Here is a 22,698-nt window from a genome sequence, read left to right on the forward strand (position 1 = left end):
GTGGGCGGGTGACAGGTGTGGGCCGCGGGGTCCCGCTGCGGTCGCATGGAGGAAGGAGCGCCGAGGTGCATCTGGAAATCACAATATTAGATTAGTATAATATAATCATCATTTTATCACCATATCCACATGGGATCGACTATATTTTGTTCGTTTCTATAGACGATTGCTCATCGCTTACTCGCTTTTGGTGGGATCAGTGCCTGGTGGTTTAAGTAAATAGCAAAATATTGAATTTGAAGTACGGGGTGATGTGTGAGATTTTAGGGGTGTAGTATACTTGCACGTACCGTTAGCGGCGGTAGGGCTGGCGCGGGGGCGCGGGGAAGGCGCGGTGGCCGGAGGAGGGGCGGCGGCGCGGCAGGTCGCCGGAGCGCTCGCGGTGGTGGGGGGGAGGGGGGTGTAGTATAGTGCACGTACCGTTAGCGGCGGTAGGGCTGGCGCGGGGGCGCGGGGAAGGCGCGGTGGCCGGAGGAGGGGCGGCGGCGCGGCAGGTCGCCGGAGCGCTCGCGGTGGTGGGGGGAGGGGGGTGTAGTATAGTGCACGTACCGTTAGCGGCGGTAGGGCTGGCGCGGGGGCGCGGGGAAGGCGCGGTGGCCGGAGGAGGGCGGCGGCGCGGCAGGTCGCCGGAGCGCTCGCGGTGGTGGGGGGGGGGGGGTGTAGTATAGTGCACGTACCGTTAGCGGCGGTAGGGCTGGCGCGGGGGCGCGGGGAAGGCGCGGTGGCCGGAGGAGGGGCGGCGGCGCGGCAGGTCGCCGGAGCGCTCGCGGTGGTGGGGGGGAGGGGGGTGTAGTATAGTGCACGTACCGTTAGCGGCGGTAGGGCTGGCGCGGGGGCGCGGGGAAGGCGCGGTGGCCGGAGGAGGGGCGGCGGCGCGGCAGGTCGCCGGAGCGCTCGCGGTGGTGGGGGGAGGGGGGTGTAGTATAGTGCACGTACCGTTAGCGGCGGTAGGGCTGGCGCGGGGGCGCGGGGAAGGCGCGGTGGCCGGAGGGGCGGCGGCGCGGCAGGTCGCCGGAGCGCTCGCGGTGGTGGGGGGAGGGGGGTGTAGTATAGTGCACGTACCGTTAGCGGCGGTAGGGCTGGCGCGGGGGCGCGGGGAAGGCGCGGTGGCCGGAGGAGGGGCGGCGGCGCGGCAGGTCGCCGGAGCGCTCGCGGTGGTGGGGGGAGGGGGGTGTAGTATAGTGCACGTACCGTTAGCGGCGGTAGGGCTGGCGCGGGGGCGCGGGGAAGGCGCGGTGGCCGGAGGAGGGGCGGCGGCGCGGCAGGTCGCCGGAGCGCTCGCGGTGGTGGGGGAGGGGGGTGTAGTATAGTGCACGTACCGTTAGCGGCGGTAGGGCTGGCGCGGGGGCGCGGGGAAGGCGCGGTGGCCGGAGGAGGGGCGGCGGCGCGGCAGGTCGCCGGAGCGCTCGCGGTGGTGGGGGGAGGGGGGGGGTGTAGTATAGTGCACGTACCGTTAGCGGCGGTAGGGCTGGCGCGGGGGCGCGGGGAAGGCGCGGTGGCCGGAGGAGGGGCGGCGGCGCGGCAGGTCGCCGGAGCGCTCGCGGTGGTGGGGGGAGGGGGGTGTAGTATAGTGCACGTACCGTTAGCGGCGGTAGGGCTGGCGCGGGGGCGCGGGGAAGGCGCGGTGGCCGGAGGAGGGGCGGCGGCGCGGCAGGTCGCCGGAGCGCTCGCGGTGGTGGGGGGGGGGGGGGTGTAGTATAGTGCACGTACCGTTAGCGGCGGTAGGGCTGGCGCGGGGGCGCGGGGAAGGCGCGGTGGCCGGAGGAGGGGCGGCGGCGCGGCAGGTCGCCGGAGCGCTCGCGGTGGTGGGGGGAGGGGGGTGTAGTATAGTGCACGTACCGTTAGCGGCGGTAGGGCTGGCGCGGGGGCGCGGGGAAGGCGCGGTGGCCGGAGGAGGGGCGGCGGCGCGGCAGGTCGCCGGAGCGCTCGCGGTGGTGGGGGGGGGGGGGTGTAGTATAGTGCACGTACCGTTAGCGGCGGTAGGGCTGGCGCGGGGGCGCGGGGAAGGCGCGGTGGCCGGAGGAGGGGCGGCGGCGCGGCAGGTCGCCGGAGCGCTCGCGGTGGTGGGGGAGGGGGGTGTAGTATAGTGCACGTACCGTTAGCGGCGGTAGGGCTGGCGCGCGGGGCGCGGGGAAGGCGCGGTGGCCGGAGGAGGGGCGGCGGCGCGGCAGGTCGCCGGAGCGCTCGCGGTGGTCGGGGGGGTGGGGGGGGGGTGTAGTATAGTGCACGTACCGTTAGCGGCGGTAGGGCTGGCGCGGGGGCGCGGGGAAGGCGCGGTGGCCGGAGGAGGGGCGGCGGCGCGGCAGGTCGCCGGAGCGCTCGCGGTGGTGGGGGGAGGGGGGTGTAGTATAGTGCACGTACCGTTAGCGGCGGTAGGGCTGGCGCGGGGGCGCGGGGAAGGCGCGGTGGCCGGAGGAGGGGCGGCGGCGCGGCAGGTCGCCGGAGCGCTCGCGGTGGTGGGGGGGAGGGGGGTGTAGTATAGTGCACGTACCGTTAGCGGCGGTAGGGCTGGCGCGGGGGCGCGGGGAAGGCGCGGTGGCCGGAGGAGGGGCGGCGGCGCGGCAGGTCGCCGGAGCGCTCGCGGTGGTGGGGGGGGGGGGGGTGTAGTATAGTGCACGTACCGTTAGCGGCGGTAGGGCTGGCGCGGGGGCGCGGGGAAGGCGCGGTGGCCGGAGGAGGGGCGGCGGCGCGGCAGGTCGCCGGAGCGCTCGCGGTGGTGGGGGAGGGGGGTGTAGTATAGTGCACGTACCGTTAGCGGCGGTAGGGCTGGCGCGGGGGCGCGGGGAAGGCGCGGTGGCCGGAGGAGGGGCGGCGGCGCGGCAGGTCGCCGGAGCGCTCGCGGTGGTGGGGGGAGGGGGGGTGTAGTATAGTGCACGTACCGTTAGCGGCGGTAGGGCTGGCGCGGGGCGCGGGGAAGGCGCGGTGGCCGGAGGAGGGGCGGCGGCGCGGCAGGTCGCCGGAGCGCTCGCGGTGGTGGGGGGGGGGTGGGGGGTGTAGTATAGTGCACGTACCGTTAGCGGCGCAGGTCGCCGGAAGGCGCGGTGGCCGGAGGAGGGGCGGCGGTGCGGCAGGTCGCCGGAGCGCTCGCGGTGGTGGGGGGAGGGGGGTGTAGTATAGTGCACGTACCGTTAGCGGCGGTAGGGCTGGCGCGGGGGCGCGGGGAAGGCGCGGTGGCCGGAGGAGGGGCGGCGCGGCAGGTCGCCGGAGCGCTCGCGGTGGTGGGGGAGGGGGGTGTAGTATAGTGCACGTACCGTTAGCGGCGGTAGGGCTGGCGCGGGGGCGCGGGGAAGGCGCGGTGGCCGGAGGAGGGGCGGCGGCGCGGCAGGTCGCCGGAGCGCTCGCGGTGGTGGGGGGAGGGGGGTGTAGTATAGTGCACGTACCGTTAGCGGCGGTAGGGCTGGCGCGGGGGCGCGGGGAAGGCGCGGTGGCCGGAGGAGGGCGGCGGCGCGGCAGGTCGCCGGAGCGCTCGCGGTGGTGGGGGGAGGGGGGTGTAGTATAGTGCACGTACCGTTAGCGGCGGTAGGGCTGGCGCGGGGGCGCGGGGAAGGCGCGGTGGCCGGAGGAGGGGCGGCGGCGCGGCAGGTCGCCGGAGCGCTCGCGGTGGTGGGGGGAGGGGGGGGGGTGTAGTATAGTGCACGTACCGTTAGCGGCGGTAGGGCTGGCGCGGGGGCGCGGGGAAGGCGCGGTGGCCGGAGGAGGGGCGGCGGCGCGGCAGGTCGCCGGAGCGCTCGCGGTGGTGGGGGGGGGGGGGTGTAGTATAGTGCACGTACCGTTAGCGGCGGTAGGGCTGGCGCGGGGGCGCGGGGAAGGCGCGGTGGCCGGAGGAGGGGCGGCGGCGCGGCAGGTCGCCGGAGCGCTCGCGGTGGTGGGGGGAGGGGGGTGTAGTATAGTGCACGTACCGTTAGCGGCGGTAGGGCTGGCGCGGGGGCGCGGGGAAGGCGCGGTGGCCGGAGGAGGGGCGGCGGCGCGGCAGGTCGCCGGAGCGCTCGCGGTGGTGGGGGGGGGGGGGGGGTGTAGTATAGTGCACGTACCGTTAGCGGCGGTAGGGCTGGCGCGGGGGCGCGGGGAAGGCGCGGTGGCCGGAGGAGGGGCGGCGGCGCGGCAGGTCGCCGGAGCGCTCGCGGTGGTGGGGGGGGGGGGGGGTGTAGTATAGTGCACGTACCGTTAGCGGCGGTAGGGCTGGCGCGGGGGCGCGGGGAAGGCGCGGTGGCCGGAGGAGGGGCGGCGGCGCGGCAGGTCGCCGGAGCGCTCGCGGTGGTGGGGGGAGGGGGGTGTAGTATAGTGCACGTACCGTTAGCGGCGGTAGGGCTGGCGCGGGGGCGCGGGGAAGGCGCGGTGGCCGGAGGAGGGGCGGCGGCGCGGCAGGTCGCCGGAGCGCTCGCGGTGGTGGGGGAGGGGGGGTGTAGTATAGTGCACGTACCGTTAGCGGCGGTAGGGCTGGCGCGGGGGCGCGGGGAAGGCGCGGTGGCCGGAGGAGGGGCGGCGGCGCGGCAGGTCGCCGGAGCGCTCGCGGTGGTGGGGGGGGGGGGGGGTGTAGTATAGTGCACGTACCGTTAGCGGCGGTAGGGCTGGCGCGGGGGCGCGGGGAAGGCGCGGTGGCCGGAGGAGGGGCGGCGGCGCGGCAGGTCGCCGGAGCGCTCGCGGTGGTGGGGGGCGGGGGGGGGGGGGGGTGTAGTATAGTGCACGTACCGTTAGCGGCGGTAGGGCTGGCGCGGGGGCGCGGGGAAGGCGCGGTGGCCGGAGGAGGGGCGGCGGCGCGGCAGGTCGCCGGAGCGCTCGCGGTGGTGGGGGGAGGGGGGTGTAGTATAGTGCACGTACCGTTAGCGGCGGTAGGGCTGGCGCGGGGGCGCGGGGAAGGCGCGGTGGCCGGAGGAGGGCGGCGGCGCGGCAGGTCGCCGGAGCGCTCGCGGTGGTGGGGGAGGGGGGTGTAGTATAGTGCACGTACCGTTAGCGGCGGTAGGGCTGGCGCGGGGGCGCGGGGAAGGCGCGGTGGCCGGAGGAGGGGCGGCGGCGCGGCAGGTCGCCGGAGCGCTCGCGGTGGTGGGGGGGGGGGGGGGGGTGTAGTATAGTGCACGTACCGTTAGCGGCGGTAGGGCTGGCGCGGGGGCGCGGGGAAGGCGCGGTGGCCGGAGGAGGGGCGGCGGCGCGGCAGGTCGCCGGAGCGCTCGCGGTGGTGGGGGGGGGGGGGGTGTAGTATAGTGCACGTACCGTTAGCGGCGGTAGGGCTGGCGCGGGGGCGCGGGGAAGGCGCGGTGGCCGGAGGAGGGGCGGCGGCGCGGCAGGTCGCCGGAGCGCTCGCGGTGGTGGGGGGAGGGGGGTGTAGTATAGTGCACGTACCGTTAGCGGCGGTAGGGCTGGCGCGGGGGCGCGGGGAAGGCGCGGTGGCCGGAGGAGGGGCGGCGGCGCGGCAGGTCGCCGGAGCGCTCGCGGTGGTGGGGGGAGGGGGGTGTAGTATAGTGCACGTACCGTTAGCGGCGGTAGGGCTGGCGCGGGGGCGCGGGGAAGGCGCGGTGGCCGGAGGAGGGGCGGCGGCGCGGCAGGTCGCCGGAGCGCTCGCGGTGGTGGGGGGAGGGGGGTGTAGTATAGTGCACGTACCGTTAGCGGCGGTAGGGCTGGCGCGGGGGCGCGGGGAAGGCGCGGTGGCCGGAGGAGGGGCGGCGGCGCGGCAGGTCGCCGGAGCGCTCGCGGTGGTGGGGGGAGGTCGCCGGGGGGGGTGTAGTATAGTGCACGTACCGTTAGCGGCGGTAGGGCTGGCGCGGGGGCGCGGGGAAGGCGCGGTGGCCGGAGGAGGGGCGGCGGCGCGGCAGGTCGCCGGAGCGCTCGCGGTGGTGGGGGGAGGGGGGTGTAGTATAGTGCACGTACCGTTAGCGGCGGTAGGGCTGGCGCGGGGCGCGGGGAAGGCGCGGTGGCCGGAGGAGGGGCGGCGGCGCGGCAGGTCGCCGGAGCGCTCGCGGTGGTGGGGGGGGGGGGGTGTAGTATAGTGCACGTACCGTTAGCGGCGGTAGGGCTGGCGCGGGGGCGCGGGGAAGGCGCGGTGGCCGGAGGAGGGGCGGCGGCGCGGCAGGTCGCCGGAGCGCTCGCGGTGGTGGGGGAGGGGGGTGTAGTATAGTGCACGTACCGTTAGCGGCGGTAGGGCTGGCGCGGGGGCGCGGGGAAGGCGCGGTGGCCGGAGGAGGGGCGGCGGCGCGGCAGGTCGCCGGAGCGCTCGCGGTGGTGGGGGGAGGGGGGTGTAGTATAGTGCACGTACCGTTAGCGGCGGTAGGGCTGGCGCGGGGGCGCGGGGAAGGCGCGGTGGCCGGAGGAGGGGCGGCGGCGCGGCAGGTCGCCGGAGCGCTCGCGGTGGTGGGGGGGGGGGGGTGTAGTATAGTGCACGTACCGTTAGCGGCGGTAGGGCTGGCGCGGGGGCGCGGGGAAGGCGCGGTGGCCGGAGGAGGGGCGGCGGCGCGGCAGGTCGCCGGAGCGCTCGCGGTGGGGGGGGGGGGGGTGTAGTATAGTGCACGTACCGTTAGCGGCGGCGGGCTGGGCTGGCGCGGGGGCGCGGGGAAGGCGCGGTGGCCGGAGGAGGGGCGGCGGCGCGGCAGGTCGCCGGAGCGCTCGCGGTGGTGGGGGGAGGGGGGGGGTGTAGTATAGTGCACGTACCGTTAGCGGCGGTAGGGCTGGCGCGGGGGCGCGGGGAAGGCGCGGTGGCCGGAGGAGGGGCGGCGGCGCGGCAGGTCGCCGGAGCGCTCGCGGTGGTGGGGGGAGGGGGGGGTGTAGTATAGTGCACGTACCGTTAGCGGCGGTAGGGCTGGCGCGGGGGCGCGGGGAAGGCGCGGTGGCCGGAGGAGGGGCGGCGGCGCGGCAGGTCGCCGGAGCGCTCGCGGTGGTGGGGGAGGGGGGGGTGTAGTATAGTGCACGTACCGTTAGCGGCGGTAGGGCTGGCGCGGGGGCGCGGGGAAGGCGCGGTGGCCGGAGGAGGGGCGGCGGCGCGGCAGGTCGCCGGAGCGCTCGCGGTGGTGGGGGGAGGGGGGGGTGTAGTATAGTGCACGTACCGTTAGCGGCGGTAGGGCTGGCGCGGGGGCGCGGGGAAGGCGCGGTGGCCGGAGGAGGGGCGGCGGCGCGGCAGGTCGCCGGAGCGCTCGCGGTGGTGGGGGGAGGGGGGTGTAGTATAGTGCACGTACCGTTAGCGGCGGTAGGGCTGGCGCGGGGGCGCGGGGAAGGCGCGGTGGCCGGAGGAGGGGCGGCGGCGCGGCAGGTCGCCGGAGCGCTCGCGGTGGTGGGGGAGGGGGGTGTAGTATAGTGCACGTACCGTTAGCGGCGGTAGGGCTGGCGCGGGGGCGCGGGGAAGGCGCGGTGGCCGGAGGAGGGGCGGCGGCGCGGCAGGTCGCCGGAGCGCTCGCGGTCGCGGTCGCGCGGGGGCGCCGCGCCGCGCGCCTTCTTCTCCTCCACGTTCAGCTTCACGCCGTCCGGGCTGTCCGCCGGGAAGTACAGCGGCTGCAATAACAAATGATGATTTGAAAAAAAAAATGCCTCATGCGGGGATCTCCCGAGTGGACCCCTTCGATAGCCATTGGAGGTACGTTGCCGAGGAAGAGTTACCGGAACTCTGAGTAGCGAGCTATCTTTACCCTGTGAGAATGATTTAGTATAGATTGCGGTTCCTACCTGCGCGCTGAGACAATCCTAGACGTGTTTAGGGCTCTCATAAGTCAAGAAGCCATAGTGCGGATGCGGGGCTCAGCCACAGGCCCAAATCGCGAGAACAAGGCCTGTAGTTCCTCCTCAGTGCCCGTCGGAGGCACGTAGCTAAGGAAAAGTTGCCGAGACTAGTACTGGCGAAATACCTAAACGTTGTAGGAGTGATTGTGATAATGTGATTCCTACCTGCGCGCTGAGACACTCCTGGGCGTGTTTAGGGCTCTCATACGTCAAGAAGCCGTAATGCGAATGCGGGGCTCTTCCAAGCACACGAAGCTCAGCCACAAGCCCGAATCGCGAGAACAAGGCCCGTAGTTCCACCTCAGTGGCCGTCGGGGTCGCGTTGCCGTGGAATAGTTGCTGAGAGTCAGGCTAGCGGAGTATCTAAACCTTATATGAGTGACTTAGTGTACAGTGTGATTCGTACCTGCGCGCTGAGACAGTCCTGCGCGTGTTTAGCACTCTCATACGTCAAGAAGCCGTAATGTGGGTGTGGGGCTCTCCCAAGCACGCGGAGCTCAGCCACCGGGCCGAACCGCGAGAACAGCGCCCGTAGTTCCTCCTCAGTGGCGGTGGGAGGCACGTTGCCGAGGAAGAGCTGCTGCGAGTCGGAGTAGCGGCGCGAGTCGCGGTCGCCGCCACGGTCGCCGCGGTCGCGGTCGTTGTCGCGCCCGCCGCGATCGTTGCGGTTGCCTTCTGGAATTATTTAGTGTCAATTAAAATGGTTAAATAATGAAACATTGTGTTATTGTAAAATTTACTACAGTCGGGACGAGGTAGATCAAATTTCTTTGAATTTATAAACACCTTCCTGCACAAGTTTGAGTATAATTTTCGTCGTATTATTCCGGCTTTTTGGCACGGTTCATGGGGCGGGAGACAGGAATCTTGCAATGAATCCTAGGAATCGGAGTAGGCATTTTTCTCACGATGTTTTCCTTGCGGGTCCGCGAACGTTTTCAATTGCGGCGGTACCGTAAGTATAAACCGGTCGTCTGTCGTCGACCGTCCAGCGTGTGTAGCCGCTACCACACTCTGCAGAGGGATGTGACTCGATGAGAGTATACATTACCGTTGTCCCCGGGAGTCACTCGGCGGGCGCAGACACCGGCGCGAAAGATTTCAGCAGGCCGGCGTCCGTGTCGGTTTCGGGGGAGCACAGAACCTTTGGTCGTCCAGCGTATGTAGCCGCTACTACGAGTACACTGTGGTGGTGTCCCTCGTACATTACCGTTGGGCTGCGAGTCCCTCGGCGGGCGAGGTGCGCGCGGGCGCTGGTCCTGCGGCGCGGGCGCGGACGCGGGGGCCGGGACGGCGGCGGGCGCGGGCGCGGGCGCGGGGGCGGGCGCGGACGACTTCAGCAGGTTGGCGTACGTCTTCGGCTCCGGCGGGACCACTGCGAGAAGCATATGTAAGCGTTAAGCATATTTTTAATAATAAAATCTTTACCAGAAAACTGAGTCACATCGGTTTACATTCGAGATAAATAAAATTCCTTTCGGCTCCGTAAGCAACTAAAGATAACGGTTCGTAATCAGGCAATAGAAGTCAAAGAAAGAATTGCATCTCCTTACCGGGTTGCGGCTGCTGCACGACGGGCGGCGGCGTGGGCTCGCGCGGCTGCTCGGGCTCCGGCGCGGGCTCGGGTGCGGGCGCGGGCGCGGGCGCGGGAGCGGGCGCCGCCGCCACCGGCGCCGCCGGCTCGGGCTCGGGCTCCGCCACCGCGGCCGGGGCCGCCGCTGAAATCATAATACATGCTGTTATGTACTTCACTAACCCTGTTTTGTCCCTAAAGAGCAAATCTACATTTACCCACACGGTGCTCTCTTGACAACCTCCACACCGGGAGATGGAAAAAGCAAAATATACACTTTGCCGTGAAATTTTGACGCTCAGTCGTCGGTTTTCAGCAGCTAATAGCCCCGCAGTTTCGCGAAATCACTAGGACTGATGGACGTTATGAGTTCGTACGGAGAGCATCGCACACAATCCCGGGAGTTTACTGACGGCACGGTCAGGCTGGTGTATACTGACCGTGCAGGCGCTGGTCGGGCTGGTGGCCGTTGAGCGTGGGCGGCGAGGGCTCCTGCGGCGGCGCGGGGAAGGCGGGCTGGTGTATACTGACCGTGCAGGCGCTGGTCGGGCTGGTGGCCGTTGAGCGTGGGCGGCGAGGGCTCCTGCGGCGGCGCGGGGAAGGCGGGCTGGTGTATACTGACCGTGCAGGCGCTGGTCGGGCTGGTGGCCGTTGAGCGTGGGCGGCGAGGGCTCCTGCGGCGGCGCGGGGAAGGCGGGCTGGTGTATACTGACCGTGCAGGCGCTGGTCGGGCTGGTGGCCGTTGAGCGTGGGCGGCGAGGGCTCCTGCGGCGGCGCGGGGAAGGCGGGCTGGTGTATACTGACCGTGCAGGCGCTGGTCGGGCTGGTGGCCGTTGAGCGTGGGCGGCGAGGGCTCCTGCGGCGGCGCGGGGAAGGCGGGCTGGTGTATACTGACCGTGCAGGCGCTGGTCGGGCTGGTGGCCGTTGAGCGTGGGCGGCGAGGGCTCCTGCGGCGGCGCGGGGAAGGCGGGCTGGTGTATACTGACCGTGCAGGCGCTGGTCGGGCTGGTGGCCGTTGAGCGTGGGCGGCGAGGGCTCCTGCGGCGGCGCGGGGAAGGCGGGCGGGAAGGGCGGCGGCGGGAAGTAGCCGGCCGGCTCGGACGGCGAGCCCGGCTCAGAGTCCTCCGCCACGAGGTCCTGCACACAAATTACACAACACAAGTTAGTTACTAATCAAGCAAATGGGCAACTATAACAACTATAATCGCTTTTTCATAAGCTAGTGTACAGCGGACGAGTTCAAGATCTTGGGCGACTGGGCAGCGAGTACGAAGGTGTGCGTGCAGCGCCCTCTGTCCACAGCCCGCGGCACTAGTCACCTGGTAGCGGAAGATGTCGTTGTGCACGTAGTACTTCTTGGGCGACTGGGCGGCGAGCACGAAGGTCTGCGTGAAGCGCCGCATGGGGGCGCCGCCGTTGGACAGCTCGCCCGTCACCTGCACCACCACGCCGTTGCCGAGCGTCGCCTGCGAGTCCACCTGATAACAAATTATACAAATGTTGGCAATAGGGAATATGCATGATTTTATTTTGTATACGATTCTACTCCGTTTAATCCGTCCATCCGTTTCCATAGTTTTATTTCACGATTCTACTAGTTAAGGTATAAATTCAAAAAACATTCGACCATTATCTGGCATTTAGTCACTTTTAAAGTGAAGTCAGACTGATAATGTACGCATAGATGGTAAACTTGCACTTGAAATTATCATCAGCATCTCTATTTAAGTGCCGATTTTTTTTTTATTAAAGAACAAACAGTCATACAATATACATATGTAAACTTAGCTATATTGCCAAATTTTTTATTAATTATAGACCTATAGTTCTCCAATTTACAAAAATCGAGTTACAATAAGAGTATTAAAGTATATTACCTACTATATGATAGGCATTGTAGTTAAATACATTAAAAAGTGTAAGAGACATTAATTCAAAATGGAAATACAGTCTGGATACTTATAATATAGGTACTAATTATGTTTTATTTTAATAGAGAATATACGGTACTTTTAAAGAGTCCTAGTGAACTGCCAAACAAATCTGCGTCCATACAAGTTTCGTTATACTGCTTACGAATTACTGGACGTTTCGGACCACCGACGTGCCTCATTATCGAGATTGTACTGTTCTCTATTCTCCAACTGGCTATCTGGCTAAGCAGGGGTCTGGTACTACGAGTAATACCAGGCTAATCTTGGGAGTCTTCTGGCCGACCGTGCGTGCTCGGTTGTCATGGTTACCTGGCTGATCTTGGCATGGCAGTCGCGGAAGTTGAGCTGCTGGATGCGGTTGTGGATCTGCTTCTGGCCGACCACGGGCAGGGTCTCCCGGTGCGGCGCGTCCAGCCCGCCGTGCACGAACGACGAGTAGTTGTTATAGAACCTGCGGGGAAAATATATTGTATTAGAACAGTCAAACAAGACGTATTATACAAAGAAGTTTTGGTGTGAATTTTAAGAGGCTAAGGAAAGGAGCCGCCCTTGCAATTTAGGAATTTTAGTTAAAACTAACTATATTTATCGAAAAAAAATTGTCCCAACAGAACAACTCAGTTAAAAGATATTGCGAAAAAATCTTTAAAATCGAGGTTCCGCTCTCGACTGTTTCCTCCTTCAAAACTTTATCAATCGTAACGAAATTTGAGAATCTGAATAACAATGTAATAATCTGTGTCGGAGCGTTTAGTTTTTTTGGCTAACTGTTACCAATTTTGAATACCACACCTTCTTTTGCGCCATAATCAATGAAGCCGTTTTTGGAAATTTTTGATAGGCTCTAGCGTCTTTAAAAATAAGAATATCAAAAAAATCAAAACGGTTCGACACAGATAAAAATTATAATAATCTGTGTTGAAAAAATCATTGCTCTATCGTCAAAAACCAGGAAGTAGTCGAGAGCGTTTATAATATGTTATTTTGAATATTTAAATATAATTTTGTTAGAAACTACATATGTTTCTAACAAAGTTATATTTAAATATTCAAAATACGTGACTTGCTCTTTTTCTTGTGTGTTGTATTATTTTCTGGTACAATAAAGTATTTTACTACTACTACTATATGAAAATGAAAACAATGTATTTTATTAATTTTATACATCATGTTTCATAGAGACATTTACTGCTTAAAACCTGCACAATCGATATTTGAATAGAAAAAGTGTAAGTAAGTTTATGTTTTCAAAACAACCGGGTTCGATACCCCAGCTGGGTACTGAATACAGTTTTTTTTTAAATTTATGAATGCAGTTTTTCTTTTTCTTAAAATCGATAACATGGTTCCTAAGAATAGATCTTCGTATATCTCATAGTTTCAGACTTCCCCATACTGAGCGATTTGAATGAGCCACCCTGTATAGCGAGTCTGAATCCGCTCTAAGTATTGGCAGACGGGACGGGCCTTTGTCGAAAAAACTGGTCTAAAACGCGGAACTTGTTGACGACATTTTTTCCGTTTCGTTTTCACTGGGTAGGTATATTTTTTGCTGTAAGTTATGATGATATCCGGGTCAATGCTCCTTTTAGTTCACTTCTCTATTCAGAGTACAAAGATCAGTATACCTAGGTTAGTTAGACACTTAAGTGAATTACTTCCTTAAATGTGCAAAATTTGATTTCTATACTTGTTTATTTTGTTACCATGTTTAGAGAATGCCATTTAGCCACTTGACAGTCCAGCCCGCGCGACCATATTCCGGTCAACCGTCCGGGTTTTTAAGCGACGCGCGCAGCGCGCTGCGCATTCACAACTTTTTACAAAAACGTCTGTATCTTCTAAACTACACAAGGTATAGTTAAAAAAAAAATACTTCGGTATAAATGAACGTACAGTACTTGAAATAAAATTATAGTGATAGTAAAATATGTATGATTATATACTATAAATCAAGGTTAAACTTATCTAATCGAAAAAAAATGAAGAAATTTTTTATTTGACTATTACTTAAATTACAGGAAATTTTGAGCGATGACCCCCTTTTTTTATTACGTATTAGAGAAATATACTATTTTACCTTTATAATGATACCACAACCAACACATACAGTTCTCATGAAGATATCCAAAAAAAATTAAACAAATTCAAAATCAAACACAAACACGCGGAGTTTGACAAGGCACTGCCGAATTTATTTTTTCATTCACTAAGTAACGAGCGTACACTGCCATCTATACTTTTTGTAGCAAACTATGTAGTTAGGCTACGTTATTGTATCAAGAGAATAAGTAAATAATGCCGCAATATTTCGCTAGATGTCACTTTAATCAACTGTGTCTCCATCCCCTCTTTTGGATAGTAAGGTATCGTAGGACTGTCTACCGGAATTTTTTTTGGATACTATGCTATCGTAGGACTGTCAAGTGGTTATGAAATCAGTCTTTAATTCTTTATGATTAAAATGTCTGTGAGATACACGGCTAGACGACGAGAAAAACGCAAATAAAATGAAATCAGAAATAACCTACCTTACGCACTTACTTACTTTAGCTTTTTTGCTTTTCTACGCCATAAATGCTACTTTTGACCCAACTTTGAATACTAGGTTATTGTTGATATAGATAGGCAGCATTTAGGTAAATTTTTTAGCGCCACCTATTAAATAATATCATAACTACGCTGATGATGACTACAAATTTATTTTTTTCATTCTGTGTATTGACGTGATATCATGATATTAAAATAAAGAAGCATGTCATTTGTTCTTATGAAAAATAAAAACACGCAAAAATATTTGGGGAAAATATGATTTTGGCCACTTCCATGCAGGCTGCGCAACAGCGCCGTCTAGTTCTAAGCCTAAAAAGCCCATACATAACCCGAAAAACCCTTAAGCCCATAACCCTTTCGGGAGTGCTCCGAGGAATTGTTCGGATTAATCCCTACCGCTTCTTTCCGCCATCGCCCTACGCGACAACATTTCCATCGTCATCATCTAGATGGCTGGCAGTCCTCAACTGTGCGTTTCTCTAGAAACTTCCTGCCCCGCACAGCTAAACTGTGGAATGAATTGTCGCCTGCGGTATTTCCGGACCAATACGACCTTCAAATCTTCAAGAAAAGAGCGTACACCCATATTAAAGGCCGGCAACGCACCTCCAACACCTCTGGTGTTTCGGGTGTCCATGGGCGGCGGTGATCGCTTACCATCAGGCGACCTGTCTGCTCGTTTGCCTCCTATCCCATAAATAAAATAAAAAAATACATTTCAGGGGTACGCTTTTTTGTACGCTGGAGTTTGTCTGTCCCGTGTTATATCGGCCTCGGTCTAAACTAACATTTCAGACGCAACAGGAGTGGTTATTTCAATTCCTTTCTCCATACGAACGCTCGACGCTCTCCACTGATACCTCCCCTGCATAATTTTATTATTATTTAGATTTCCAAAGAGCGTAGCCGTGTTTGCATAGAAAATCGGCCCTTTCGCCAAATGTTCACTGTAATTTTTTTTTAAAGAGCTCTCGTGACAAATATTATTTACTGTAAGTTTGAGGTTTCTATCTTTTTTATTTTCTGAGATATGATTTTTTTATTAATTTACATAATATCCATTTTTTTCAACATTGGCTAATGCGATTCACTTGAACTTTTGGGACAATAATATACATGTAATGACTCACATGTTCTAACAATAATATTTAATAGTGCCGAAAAAATCTTGGCTTAAAGTAGGAAACAAATCTTCAGTATTTTTTTCTCGCTTTTAGAAAAGCGACACCTATAGTTCTTTGTCAAGTAATTGCTTATATAAAGGCCCGCAATATATATTTTTTTCAAAATAATCCAGGAGGTACTTCATACTAGAAAATGGAATAATAAAGGATACTACCCATACCGCAAACGAGCTACACAGTAAATAGGTGAATTTTAGTCGCAAACCTCTTTATTATTAACAATATTGGTACTGGAAGATTGCATTCATAAAGGTATTACGACTAAAATTCACCTATTTACTGTGTAGCTCGTTTGCGGTATGGGTAGTATCCTTTATTATTCCATTTTCTAGTATGAAGTACCTACTGGATTATTTTGAAAAAAAATATATGTTGCAGGCCTTTATATAAGCAATTACTTGATAAAGAACTGTAGGTGTCGCTTTTCTAAAAAGCGAGAAAAAAAAATACTGAAGTTTTGTTTCCTACTTTAAGCCAAGATTTTTTTCGGCACTATTAAATATTATTGCTAGAACATGTGAGTCATTACATGTATATTATTGTCCCAAAAGTTCAAGTGAATCGCATTAGCCAATGTTGAAAAAAATGGATATTATGTAAATTAATAAAAAAATCATATCTCAGAAAATAAAAAAGATAGAAACCTCAAACTTACAGTAAATAATATTTGTCATGAGAGCTCTTTAAAAAAAAATACAGTGAACATTTGGCGAAAGGGCCGATTTTCTATGCAAACACGGCTACGCTCTTTCGTCACGATTGTTTCAGTTTAGGATAAGGAAATCGCGTATTTTCAATAATCTAGTCAGTACGACGTGTAGGTGTAGCAACACCGAATCAGATATTTCCGATGAACAAAGTTTTAGAGTTTTGGTTTATTTCAGTTTTTTGCAGCATAAGGTGATGTTTGAATTGAAGATTTTAAATGAACCAATCATGATCATGAACTCTATTTATCAAACTATGCATTTCGGGTTATCTTAAGGCATTATCCATACTAATATTATAAATGGGAAAGTGTGTGTGTCTGTTTGTTTGTCCGTCTTTCACGGCAAAACGGAGCGACGAATTGACGTGATTTTTTAAGTGGAGATAATTGAAGGGATGGAGAGTGACATAAAGTAGTATCCACAATCCTACGGACTAAATTGACAAATGACTGACAGGTAAAGTGGTACCAGGAACAGCAAAATAAAAATAGTGAAGGGTATATGTCGATAACAATATATCGACAAGTTGTAAAGTACATATAACAGACAAGTTTAAAATCAAGAATAAGTATATATTAATTTCAAATAAGTTAATGACCAATCGGGCAAAACATAGGGTCACGGTAGATGGGCAGGATATACAGTATGTTGATGAGTACATTTACTTGGGCCAGATAGCTTCCTTCGAAAACAGGCAAATCATAGAAGTCAATAGACGTATTGATAACGCCTGGAAGAGCTTCTGGTCCATGAAGGCGCTAATGAAGGGTAACCTTCCTCTGTGTCTCAAGCGCAAACTCATCGACATGTGTATCCTGCCTATTCTAACCTATGGCGCTCAAACGTGGTCACTAACAGAAGCTCTAAAGTCCAAACTCAAGGTTTGCCAGCGAGCGATGGAGCGCAGTATACTGGGTGTTCGCAGAACTGATCGAATCAGAAACACGGAACTGCGCTCCAGAACTCGAGTTGCAGATGTAGGTGTCAAGACCGCTACGCTTAAGTGGAACTGGGCTGGACATGTCTGCCGCATGCACCCTGAACGGTGGGCCAAAATGGTTACCGAGTGGGACCCACGGAACACCGTGGAGGGTGCAGGCCGGGGTTCAGGCAGACCGAAAAAGAGATGGCGGGACGACTTGAACGCATTTTATCCAAGCTGGCAAAATTACGCACATGACAGGGTTGAGTGGAAGAAGCGAGGGGAGGCCTTTGCCCAGCAGTGGGACACTACAGTAGGCTAAAAAAAAAAAAAAAAAAAAAAAAGGTACACATTTTGGTTTGTTCTATTTTCGAGGTAGTGGATGGTTACCTCGGTATATGATACCATGCGTTTTTGTTTTTACCCACTAGTTTTAAAACATAAAAAGGTTCCCGAGCCTGTAGGTAAAAAATAAAATACCCTGTCCGACGATAATTTTTATTAGTAGTCTTTATTATAAAATATTATTCATTCCCAGGCGGTGTATTCTGCTTTCAATTTTATCACAAATCTGTGTGGATAAAGTATCCGTCAAGCATGCGCGGATCCAGGGGGGGGGGTCATGGGGGTCATGACCCCCCTGGAGCCTAGGTTGGCCATACAAATAGACCACGTGACCCCCCTCTGGGGCCTGGGCCTTTACCACGTGACCCCCCCCTGGACACGAAGCTGGATCCGCGCTTGCCGTCAAGCTATGGCAAGTATCATAAAAAATATCTACATAATTTTCATATCATATTATATTATTGCTGCTTTGAAATAAAAAAAAATATCTCTAATTAGGGGTCTACAGACCTTTTGATCTGTCGAAATCACTGAAAAAGTTGGTATATTGATTAGCCGATCAAATTGCCTCACCTTAAACCTACGATGTCATAATAATTTTAATATCGATAAGAACGACACTGGCCAAACTGTGGAAACATTTGTTCACACTTACTTGTCAATTTGGTCCGTAGGTTTATGGATTTTACTTTAGGCTACTTTTAGTCTTTTTCTAACGCGAGCGAAGCAGCGGGCAAAAGCTAGTAATTAATAAATTAACTCTCTCATAAGGAAATGAGGTATTGAACAGCCAAATTAACTTCAGCAATGGCTAATTAAATGACCACCCTGATGGCACTTAGGTATAACAGGAAAATTAGTAAACTTATAATTATTAGGTAATGAAGTCATCATTATTATTCTATTACAATTTTTATCATACCATCATTCAAATATAAACAAATTACTTAATTATAATCACCACATGGAATTAAATGAGATGACTTAGGGATAACTTGTTTCTCAGTAGTCAGTACTTACTACTTACATGAGAACAATAGAGAGAATTTCACAAAGCTCTGGGATTGTAGTATAGCTATAGACCCAAAGTATTTCTAAAGAAAGAATATAAAATAAGTATTTAAGACAATGTATTAGCCGTTATGCCTAATCATAAAAGGTCTTCCAGGTACTTTTAAAGAAAGAAGCAGGTAATTTTAAAACAGAACAGCTCGTGGTGATTTTGCGTCTGCATAATTTTCGATGTTATTATCCAACAATGACTTAAGGTTGAAATCTCTAAAACAATCTTGATACTTGATAAATATGTTAATTTGCATGACTAAGAAACACACTACTTTTTCACTTTACAAAACATATGTTTTTTTTTGAAAAATCCCCGTTCTTTCTGTTACGAGCAGTTACCACCATCTTGAAAATTTGGTTTCATCCTTAATAATTGGTATTTTACTTGGTAATGATATTTAAAAAAAATAGTATTAGTAGTACTCGTTAGGGCTATGGCCCTTTAGTATGATATATTGCGTAGACAGTATGAGAGAAGATGAGCTCAAGGACGTCGAAATCAAATTTTTCTTAGCTCACACATACAAGCACGGTACACGAGCTTAGACTGTATGGGTAGGACAGCGCTTCTTTCATATATTTGATCGCCATTGTCCGAGGTGTGGTTTCCGAACAGGTGTCCCTACACTACATCTACATCCAGCATGTGCTCACCTGTGGAGGTGTGTGGGCGCCTTGTTGAGCAGCGTGTAGTACTGGCGGACGAACTCGCGGCCGACGCTCTGCGGGGAGGGGGACGGGGACGCCTCCATTACCATCGCTCTTGTTCACGAGACCCGACACTGCCCTCTGCTGTAAGCCTGGAACCAACCACATTTATGACTCAAGGGTGAACAGGCACCTTCTAGGCGAGCTCGCTCTATCATAGGCCACATCTTTGACTTGGCTAGTATGTAATCCTCATGAGTAAGCCCATGTATTGATAAGATGTGATATTTTACACATCAGTAACAGATGTGGAGTATATAAAACAACTTCACGGATAAGGACTTGTTGTATAACACTTTAAGTTCTCGCGCTTTGTACACATATTTGAAGTCACACCACAGAACTTAATTTAGATAGAAGAAACAAATTCATATATTTGTATAGGGCCGAGCGTGTCAAATTTTGTACTGAAGTTGATTCTTGCCTGTAATTTTAAATATGTCTCAGGCTCTTGATTGTTCATAATTTTTGTGTTGTTGCAATTGAATATCACGTAACGAGGCATTTTTTATGTTTTGGTTGACTTCAACTTACAAAAATTGACGCCCGAAAGCTGCAAGCTGCGAGTAAAGACGGACAACTCAGTGGATTTCACTGAGTTCATTTGACACGCTAAGTAGATACGTTTGCTTGATCTATGGTATATATGACATCTGTGAGTCACACACAGGTCGAACAACTTGTTGGTTACGGGGTCATCCATTTGTTACATCTCAGCAACATCAGGGATCATGCCAAATATTGAAGTAAAATCGCCGTCAAAAGAAATTGTCAACAGTGTAAACAAACCGTTGTATAAAATATCAATATTCTAGCACAATTTTTTTATTTTAAAGGTTGAGGATCATAATGTGATATGAATTGTTTAAATAACACATGGATTTAGCCAGTATCTGATGAGTAAGAATGAAAATTAACAACATTTTGACTACAAGGTTTGTTTACATTGTTCACAAGTTCTATTGACGGCGACTTTACCTAAGACCTAACTTTTGGCGCGGAAATTGTAAGGAAGCAAATGGCAATTAATTTATTAGTAAAACTCGTTTACATGACATAACAGTAAAACCAATGCGTCAAGAAACTTAGACTGACATAACAAAAAACATAGTGAAAAAAAAATCCCTTATGTCCCGTAAAGCTGAAACAAATACCCTGCATTGTTCTGGGCAGTAAACTACCTAATTTAGTTCAATAATTTCATCCATTTCACACGAATTCACTCAATACAAAGACAAACAATTATTATTTAATTTGGGTTTGTAAATAAAATGATTATGAGTAATGCTAGAAGTCTGTAACAAAATAACAAGAATACCGATTCTTTAAAGCTTTATTTAGCCTCTATAAAGCTTCTCAAAAGCTTTTGACTTTTGAGGTAACATAATAACCACAAAATTAAAATTTTGAAAAAACCCCCGAGCGCAACATTGTGGACTGATTTTCATGAAACATGGCTAAGAACTAAGAACACTCCCAACTAACTCAGCTTTCAAACAAAAAAAACTAAATCTAAATCAGTACATTCGTTCAGGGACTATGATGCCACAGACACATTGCTGACTGGTATATCGCTTTTTAATAAATTAATAAAAATATATTTTCATATTTCATTAATAAATTTTTCAGCACAGATGGTGCTCACTGATGATGATCACTCATTTGGAACTTCCTTTTTTACGCACTTGTATCGTAATGTACTAATATGTGTGAGACAACTTAATAATCAGACGGCACAGGTCAAAATAATTATTTATTAGTTGTTTTACATTAATGTTATCAATAGGGCAATAGCCATGATTTTGTTTATTTTCATTATAATATTATGTTAACCCTTTCAATTTTACAGTGCCTTGGCCAAAATATAATTATAGGCCACAATGCTATAAAATTTTACATATTATATAATAAATAAATAAATATTTTAGGACATTCTTACACAGATTGACTGAGGCCCACGGTAAGCTCAAGAAGGCTTGTGTTGTGGGTACTCAGACAACGATATATATAATATATAAATACTTATATACATAGAAACATCCATGACTCGGGAACAAATATCTGTGCTCATCACACAAATAAATGCCCTTACCGGGATTCGAACCCAGGACCGCGGCATAGCAGGCAGGGTCACTACCGACTGCGCCAGACCGGTCGTCAAATAATACAATTTTCTTTCAATAAATGTATAAATAACTTGATAATTAGTTTCTTAGAGAAATCAATTGTATTTGACCTACAGAACCTTCCCTTAAAGTTAATAGAAAACAATGGTGGTATAAAAAGTCGCTAGCAATATTTCAAAACCCCTTATGTTCTAAAGTGATGATTGTTCAATAAATTATTCAAATTAAACAAAACCATTTTCTTTATCTAATTCCTGAACAATAATGGACAGCACACTTCAAAGGCTCAGGTTTTGATATCTCATGTATTTGAGTCAAAATATCTGTTTTTAGTTCTTTTCTTACATAGTGTTAAATTTTATGCATTTTAATCAAATTATTTATTTATTATTTATTTATTTAAACTTTATTGCACAAATTATCAATAAAAAGTACAAATAGCGGACTTAACACCTTAAGGCATTTCTACCAGTCAACCATTGGGCAAAACAGAGATAGTTAGTTATTATATTTAATTCAATACAAAGTCTTGAAACCTTTACTTACAATTGGTAAACTTTATGAGAACAATGAACAAAACCAGTGCTTTGGCTTGTGGAAACAACCAGCAAATCTGCAATTGCAGTAATTAAATCACAAACACAATATAATAAACCTGAATCTGACATCTGTTACATTATCAGTACAATTACATTACATTAGTAAACAAATCGTCAGAATCCTTGACTTACTATACAGCACAATGACATATGTTGTGCAGACAAAAAGGTTGCAAGTGTCAGGGACACAAATAAACAAGAAAATCGGAGCAGAGGACGAGCGCAGCGGGCAGGGCCGCAGGCGCTCGCAGCGCTCCCGGCCTGCTGCCAATCCCAACTGACTGCTCCATGTATTGTCAAGCACGCATGGCGACCACTACCACTGATTAACGTTTGCAACAGCCTCGATTTCCTCCAAAGTTATTACTAGCCAGGAATAAAGGTAAGAATACAACCTTAGAAGGGTTTTTCTTTGGCAGGAGCTGATGAATGGCTCAAATACCATGAAAGATTAACCTTCATGGATCTGCCGACAGTCAAAATATCACTTTCATATGCGCCCAGCGTGGACTTAAAATACATGAAAACTTACCTCAGCAAATTTTAGGCATTAAAATGGTGTCCACTGTGGCGGAATATCACGAAATTCGAGTAATTTTCACGATAAATAAGGACTGAAAACAGAAAAAGAGCCTACCTCACCGTTCGGTGTCAATTTAACCGATGTTGCTAGAGCAAAATTTTTCTTTTTTTTTTTTTGTTACCATAATACCAGGATGATTTCGAAACAGGTTGGATGAAGATTTTTTTTCATAATTATTTTGAGTTTATAAGCATATTAAACTAGCTATTGCCAGCGGCTTCGTTTGCGTTAAATTCGAAAATTGCGGAATGCTCCATACAAACTTCCACCCCCATTTTAAGGAAGTGGGGGATTAGAAAGAGGCAAAAAGTAGCCTATGTCAGTCTCCGTCCCTTCAACTATCTCCACTTAAAAAATCACGTCTATTGCATCGCTCCGTTTTGCCGTGAAAGACGGACAAACAAACAGACACACACACTTTCCCATTTATAATATTAGTATGGATGGATGTACTTACTCTGTTATTTTTTATTGCTTCTTCTATTTAATAAAAATAATAATTTTGATACCAAATAAAACTACATGATAAAAATATTATAAAATGTTCTACACACCATTGCGGTAAATTTAAATTTTTTTGTACAGTTATGAATTATTATAAATAGTTGGTATATAAAAGAAAAAATATACAAAATCAGGATGGCTGGATAATAATTTAAGCTGCTAATTATGTAGGGATAAACTGTGGGATAAACGAA

At 52.8% G+C, this 22,698-nt stretch overlaps 1 protein-coding gene across 2 annotated transcripts; it reads right to left on the reverse strand.

The window, feature by feature from the left end:
• Window positions 1-7,284: 7,284 nt before the first annotated feature.
• LOC125235853 (ras GTPase-activating protein-binding protein 2) lies at window positions 7,285-22,072 on the reverse strand. Of its 2 annotated transcripts, none has more exons than XM_048142476.1 (9): window positions 21,950-22,072; window positions 18,639-18,784; window positions 11,515-11,656; window positions 10,591-10,749; window positions 10,258-10,408; window positions 9,252-9,416; window positions 8,909-9,073; window positions 8,105-8,370; window positions 7,285-7,473 (listed from the first exon to the last, which is right to left on the reverse strand). In XM_048142476.1, the coding sequence occupies exons 2-9, from the start codon at window positions 18,740-18,742 to the stop codon at window positions 7,291-7,293; spliced, it is 1,335 nt and encodes a 444-aa protein (XP_047998433.1). In that variant the 5' UTR covers window positions 18,743-18,784; window positions 21,950-22,072; the 3' UTR covers window positions 7,285-7,290. The 2 variants fall into 2 exon arrangements, with proteins under 2 accessions (XP_047998433.1, XP_047998423.1); XM_048142466.1 differs by having other exon boundaries at window positions 8,105-8,373.
• Window positions 22,073-22,698: the final 626 nt, after the last annotated feature.

The sequence above is a fragment of the Leguminivora glycinivorella genome, chromosome 2, assembly GCF_023078275.1.
Source record: "Leguminivora glycinivorella isolate SPB_JAAS2020 chromosome 2, LegGlyc_1.1, whole genome shotgun sequence".
In the NCBI taxonomy this organism is placed as follows: domain Eukaryota; kingdom Metazoa; phylum Arthropoda; class Insecta; order Lepidoptera; family Tortricidae; genus Leguminivora; species Leguminivora glycinivorella.